General features: G+C 36.4%; 1 protein-coding gene across 1 annotated transcript; it reads right to left on the minus strand.

Annotated features, from left to right (window-relative positions):
- Nucleotides 1-1,068: 1,068 nt before the first annotated feature.
- On the minus strand, nucleotides 1,069-4,616 carry LOC18043076 (LRR receptor-like serine/threonine-protein kinase RCH1). Its single transcript, XM_006434359.2, has 2 exons — nucleotides 1,671-4,616; nucleotides 1,069-1,561 (listed from the first exon to the last, which is right to left on the minus strand). The coding sequence occupies exons 1-2, from the start codon at nucleotides 4,477-4,479 to the stop codon at nucleotides 1,119-1,121; spliced, it is 3,252 nt and encodes a 1,083-aa protein (XP_006434422.1). The 5' UTR covers nucleotides 4,480-4,616; the 3' UTR covers nucleotides 1,069-1,118.
- Nucleotides 4,617-7,002: the final 2,386 nt, after the last annotated feature.

A 7,002-nucleotide genomic window follows, 5' to 3' on the forward strand; every position in this document is an offset into this window, starting at 1 on the left:
ACCAAGATTGTGTGCCCACCTTGGCTTTTTATTTGCTTTTATTTTGGCTCCAGCTTCCCCCAGACAACCCAATGGGACTGAAAACTATGTTAGTTTCTGTTGGTCCCCAGAGTGAAAACTGCAAGTGCAATTGCAATGAGGGCCATGTTGATTGATTTCTGGTACTGTAGTGTTTTCCATTATTGCTTGCTTTTTGTGACCTCATGCTGTCAACGTGAAGCAAATTTTTTGGATTGCTGAGATGACAGTTTGTGACAATTTTATCTTTTTCACATGTAGTTTAGGGCAATAATTTGAATGGTTAGACGGATATTATCTACTTTTTCCCTGATTGAAACATAACTCATCAGCTTGATGACACTTGGGTCCCTTCTTTTAGAGCTACGATGTTCTGTACTTGCGGAAAAAGTAAAAAGGGTTAGTTTGTGTTATTGCAATTCGCATAATTATTTTTACTGTAGAAAATTAGAAATATGTGTCATCTTTTTTGTCATTTGTTACGGTCTAAGTGGTTACTTATGAGCCACTAGATATTTGGCCGAAGTGGTTGGGCTGCTGCCCTCACGTCGGTTTAAGCCACCACAAAAATATTGTGGGGGGCTAAAATATTTATAAGTCATCCTTTACAAAATACGAGTGAACTAGAGACATCTCTCGTCGATGAGAGTTATTTGTCTGGACATGTACTTCATTGAATTTAATGTAATAATATAATACATAACTGATTGTAAATATCAATGTAATATATGTTATAATAGCAGTTGTAAATATCTGTGAGGGTTATTTGTCTGGGTATGTACTTCATTGAATTTAATGTAATAATGTGATACATAATTGATTGTAAATATCAATGTAATGTCTGCTATAATAGCAGTTGTAAATATCTATACAATACAATAAATCTAATGTGTAATCAATATTCAAAAAAAAAAATGGTTACTCCTGGAGAAATTGAGCTGAAGCAATACTCTGAATGTAAATGAAGCAAAATTTAAATTATTATTATATGAAAATGATAAAATAGTATTAATGCTACATGATATCAATCTATACGAATTATTTTGTTGCTTGAAAAAATATCAATGAACTGAGGTGCAAGATTTCTGGGACTATGGCAATTAGGAAGGTGATCTAATTAGAGGTTCAGCCGATCTAGAGAAGCTAGAGCAATGAACTGCAGCCTTTGGATTTGTCACTGCTCTGCTGAGAGAATTTGGCTTTTCAAGATCATCATTTTCATGTCTGATTTCCTTGAGCATTGCCGTCACATCTTTCATCGTTGGCCGTTCCTCTGGGCAAGGATTTACGCAGAGGAGAGCCACTCCCAGCACCTGAAGCATTTCTTGAATTTGTGTGCCCGATCGCATTAGCAGTTGCCGGTCAAGAATTGTTGTGAATTCCCTTTTTCTTTCTCTTAGTTCTCCGTTGACCCAAGTTATAATGTGAGCACCGTCTGGAATCCGACTGTCCGTTGGTTCCTTGCCAGTTAAGACCTCTAGAAGCACGACCCCATAGCTGTACACATCACTCTTCTCAGTGATCTTCAAACTGTATCCATATTCTGCAATAACACGCATGGGTTATTTTCTGGAATTTAAAATTAATGAGAACGAATGCAGTAACATTGAATTTTTCCTTTTCATTGGAATCTGAAAGCATTTAGTACTCACCAGGAGCAATGTAACCATAAGAACCTGCAACTGAGTTGGAAGCTCTTGAACTTTCTGAAGATTCAAAAAGTTTTGCTAGTCCAAAATCTGCTAGAAAAGCTTCAAATTGTGGTCCTACCAAGATGTTGTTGGACTTGATATCACGGTGAATGATCGGAGGAACACAGTCATGGTGAAGATAGGCTAACCCATGAGCTACTCCTAGTATAATCTTATACCTCGAATCCCAGTCCAGAAAAACTTTCTTTTCATGTAGCAGTCCAGCCAAACTTCCATTACTGATGTAATCAAACAAGAGCAATCTTGTTCTTCCATTGTTGCAACATCCCAAAAGCCTGACTATGTTTTTGTGCCTTATTGATCCAAGAGTCTGAACTTCTGCAGAAAACTGGTCTCTTTCTGGAAGCTCACCATTCTTCACTGGCCATAGCTTCTTTACTGCAATGACCTGTCTTGATGGAATCTCAACGCGATAAACAATGCCAGAGACACCTTTGCCAACAATATTTGTATCTGAAAGCCTAGTCACGACATCATCTACAGAGAAATTGAGCTTTTGAAATGGGGTGAAATCCCACTCCAACTCATTTTCTTCTTCGTCATTCTCTCTAAATGTGGTTCCCCGAAATCTGATAAATAGTATGATTCCAAAAAGTACAATGAACAAAGTTACAGTTACACTGAGAAGAGCACAGATGATAAGATTTTTAGTTGAATTTCTGCCGTGGAGACTATTGTTTATGTGGCACTGGCTTCTATTGACGCAGAGCTGTTGATTGCCATAAAACGCAGAGGCAGGAAGGTCATGAAAGAGCTTGGTGTTAGGGAGGATACCTGAAAAATGATTGTATGAGACATTTAGAGAAACAAGATTGTCAAGACTACCCAGAACTTTTAAGCTTCCCGTAAGCATGTTGTTGGACAGATCTAAGTTAGCCAGTTTTGATAGGTTTGAGAAGCTTTCTGGAATGGGGCCTGTCAGAGCATTCCAACTCAAGTTCAAGAGGATATCAAGTCCTTGCAAGCGACCAATCTCTTCTGGGATGGAGCCATTAATTCGATTGCTGCTCAGATCCAACAGCTGCAAATCCTTACAGAGACCCAATGACTTGGGAATCAAACCAGTAATGTTGTTTTTGCTGAGTACCAGTTTGTTCAAAGATGTTAGCTTGCCCAAATTTTCAGGAATGGTGCCTCCTATGCTGTTCATTGAAAGGTCTAAAACATTAAGACCAAAGAGGAATTCCAAAGATGATGGAATTGTGCCTTGGAGTTTGTTTTGGTGTAAATCTACCATTTCTAGCTGAGTGCAGTTGCCGATCTCAGGAGGAATTTCTCCGGTGAACTGATTTTCTGACAACTCAAGGAAGGTCAATCTATGTAACAAGCCTATTCGTGATGGAATATGACCGGAGAAGTTGTTTGATCCTAGTCGTAAACGGATCAAGCCAGTGCAACCGCCGATTTCAGGTGGAATTTCACCTGAAAATCTGTTTGATATCAACAACAACTGGGTTAAGTTCTTGAGATTGAAAAGAGAACTTGGAACTGAGCCCGTAAGGAAGTTGTGTGAAAGATCCAATGCTTGAAGTTTCACACAGTAGGCTAGCTCTGGTATGTTTCCATGCAGCTGATTCTGCCAGGCAAAAAACAGCAAAAGCTCCTTTAGTTGACCTATTGTGGGTGGAATCTGTCCAAAGAATCTATTGTTGTCTAGCTCCAGTTGCTTTAAACGGGAAAAGTTGCCAAAGAATGATGGAATTTCCCCAGAAATGTTGTTTCCAGATAGAAGAAGCTCCTCCAATGCAACTAAATTTGCAAGAGACACTGGAACTTCACCACCCAGAGAATTCAATGAGACATCTATAACAGTCAAGCTAGAGCAATTCCCTAAGGCTTCTGGAATGCTCCCACTCAAGTTGTTCTGCCATAGTAACAACCTTTTGAGATTCTTCAAAGAACCCAATTCATCAGGAATCTTCCCAAAAATTTGGTTCTCATAAAGAAACAAATTCTCTAAAGCTGAGCAGTTACCAATTTCCTCTGGAATATAACCAGTGATATTGGCTGTGTAAACAGAAAGAGTCCTGAGGTTCGTCAGTTCCCCGACACTTCTTGGAATCTGCCCTGAAATCCCAGTATCTGCAAGACCAAGGAAAACTAGCACTTTACAGTTTGAAATTTCCTCAGGGATTTCACCATGAATTCCTGGGTTGCCGCCTGCACGGATGATTTCTAGAGCCTCCAACTGCCCTATTTCAGCAGGAATGTTTCCCGAGAGCTGGTTATCATACAGTTCAAGCCGTCGAAGCTTTGAACAGTTTCCAATCTCTCTTGGGATTCCACCATGTATGCTATTGGAATTCAGTGACAGCAACTCCAATTCGGCTAACTTTCCAATTTCTTCTGGGATATTCCCTGTCAGAGCATTGAAGCTGAGGTCCAAGTTGATCAATGAAGACAAGTTTCCTATTGCAGGAGGAATCTCTCCAGTGAGATTGGCATTGGACAGGACAAGACTCGTGAGATGACTGAAGGACAGAAGCTGATAGGGGAAGCTAGTGGGAATATGAATTGAAGTTATTGCAATTTCTGAAACAAACCCGTCTCTGGAACATTTGATATAATCCCAGTTGCATGGATTTCGGTGTGATGGATTCCATGAAGAGAAGAAAGTAGCTGAGGAAGATGAATTGAATGTTGAAAGCCAAGACAGAAGAGAGAGGCCTTCTGGGTTCAAGGCGCTAATAGCTGGAAACAATGAGATGTTAACAAACAGAAGAATAATTGTGATTTCATTTCTTGACATGATGAGCCCTTGTTGTGTATTTGCACTATTTTGATCTCATCTAGTTTTAGCATAAACCAGTCCCTCAAATCTCTGTGAGTGTTGCTTTTATTGCGGATAGTGGATTGGGATACTGTAGTATGCTCTTGGTTGCTTTCAGTTTCTCAAAAAAGAAAAGAGATGATATGTGTAATCTGGATGTCTTTTGTACAAGATATTAAAAAAGCATGCACTAACTGCCATCAGGTAATTAAGTTCATGGTTTTCAATGCAGAAATGAATAGTGAATGTTATGGGTATAAGGGTACCTAGATTGCTTCACTTTTTTGTGCAATGAAAAAAAGCTCGTCTCCTTTCTAAATTATTACCAATTTAATATTACACTCTTCACTTGCATTTTTTCCATACTGGGATTGTAAAATAACAGCCTGTAATGGTAGATTATATACAGTTTTAAATACTTTTAATATCATGGGATACTAATTTTATCCGCAAATCCACGTAACCACAGAAATTCGCCTATAAAAATTTATTTGCTGCGGGTAATTTTGTAGGTGATGGACGGTTTTGAAAATATAAACCAAAATTTACTGCACGTAGCAAGCGTATTTGACAAAGGAAAAAAAAATTCACTATACATCGTTAACTCTCACTATTTTTTTATGTATTCATAATTGAAAAAAAAAATATGAAGTAAGAGTGAGATCTAACACTAAACTTAAAAGTAGTATATAAGATAATTATAGGAATCATATTGGATGGGTGCTAACGGTGGTGGCCAATGAGATCTCTTGGAGCTTGGTGTTGAATGAGATGGATCATGGGTTCTACTCTTGGATGCTAGTTTGTGGATTGTGTGGTTCTTTGCTCTCTGTTTTTGTTTTTTTTAGTAAAAATACTTGTGATGAATTTATGTATTTTATATTTAAATTGCAGAATTTATGTTAGATTTTAATGCTGAAACTTTTAAGTTCTCATTTACATTGCTAAAAATTAAAATTAAATATATCATGTGTATCTTTCAGACTAACTTAATAAATTTAAAATTTAAATTATGTAATTTAAATTTTTAGGTTTGTTACTCCATAACCAGAACTAACATGTGGTGTGTTTTTATATATAAAATACAATCCACCATAGAATGTTTGATGAAGTTGTATTAATCTCTTGTACTTGGCAATATCTTGGCCATCGAATCTAGCGATACCCCAAAACAAAAGCATAATGCCGACAATGTCATTTTCATTACCCAATATTCTTCATAATTTTATAATTTGATGGGAGGAAATATTTTAACTTGCATAGCGGAGTTTTTCATATTAAGAAATTTCTAGAAATCACTAATTAAGGAAATTAGATGTTCTTGATTCAATCCGTAAATCTCTCGAGATGGCAAAGAGTAGTGTAGGGTGCGAGTTTGTCAATACCATGAATTTGTAATTATTTAAATATTCTCTTTTAAATGTTTGAATTTATTTATGTGTTCTCTTTATTTAGACTTAGTTGACGTGACAAAACCTATTTGATATTAGTCATTTACCTGATATATGGTAAGTTAAAAAGTGTATCTAATATCAATCTTATATGTATGGAAATGGGCATTAAGAACTTACATACAAACTTTTAGGTGAAACGGCAACTAAACAGCGGTTATATCTCAATGGGGATTTGTTGCAACAAGTGATTGATAGCAATATCTGCAATCTTCCAAAGCATAAATGGTGACTGTTCATCTTTTTGGAGTTAGAACGCAAGTCAATTTGTGGTGTGAAGATGACAGAGCAACACTAGAAAAAGAGCTAGACACCACAACCATTTTTTTCAGTGGAATAATTATGGTAAGGTCTCAAAATCAGTTTGTATTATTTGATATAAAAAGTTGTTACCATCAAAGTAGAGCCAATCATCTTGTGAAGGGATAACAATAGGAGGACCCATTTCCTTTCCAGTGCATCATGCATGAACCTTCTCATCAATCCTATATACAAAGAGTATTACTAATTTGGCCTTTTTGCAGAGCTTGCCACACATCCACACCCATCTTTATGAATTCTGCATGTAAGCTACCCTAAACTGAGACACTAAATTGGTTGATTCAACTGTAAAAGATAGATATCAGACGACCTGTAAATTAAAATGTTTTTTTTTTTTAATTTTGATAACATAGAATGCAGGAAAAAAAAATCTATAACTTGTATATATCAAATGTAAATATCGGCACGTTTTAAAAATATAACTATGACATGTAGATCATTTTTTGTTTAGCATCTATTTCTATAACTAATTAAAGTCCACATACACGAGTAGTGTTATTATTATACATATTTAGAGTCTGTGATACTAGTAAAGGAAAAAGTTGGGCTAAGTTTGACAAATGTTTTCAGTTTTTGGACTATCACACTAATGTTGTTCACAATATTTATAAAATGATAATGCTATATTTATTTAGTTGGGATATTTAGATTTTATCCCAACTATATGGTAAATGATGTGGCATTATTTGATTGGCTCAAGTGATAATTAGTTATTAAATCTTTTCATTTC

The sequence above is a fragment of the Citrus clementina genome, unplaced genomic scaffold (genome assembly GCF_000493195.1).
Source record: "Citrus clementina cultivar Clemenules unplaced genomic scaffold, Citrus_clementina_v1.0 scaffold_5, whole genome shotgun sequence".
In the NCBI taxonomy this organism is placed as follows: domain Eukaryota; kingdom Viridiplantae; phylum Streptophyta; class Magnoliopsida; order Sapindales; family Rutaceae; genus Citrus; species Citrus x clementina.

Coding starts and splice junctions, on each gene's coding strand:
- LOC18043076 (XM_006434359.2), bottom strand. CDS start 4,479: ATGTCAAGAAATGAAATCACAATTATTCTTCTGTTTGTTAACATCTCA. Junction 1,562..1,670: donor TTATGGTTACATTGCTCCTG/GTGAGTACTAAA, acceptor GTGTTATTGCAG/AATATGGATACAGTTTGAAG.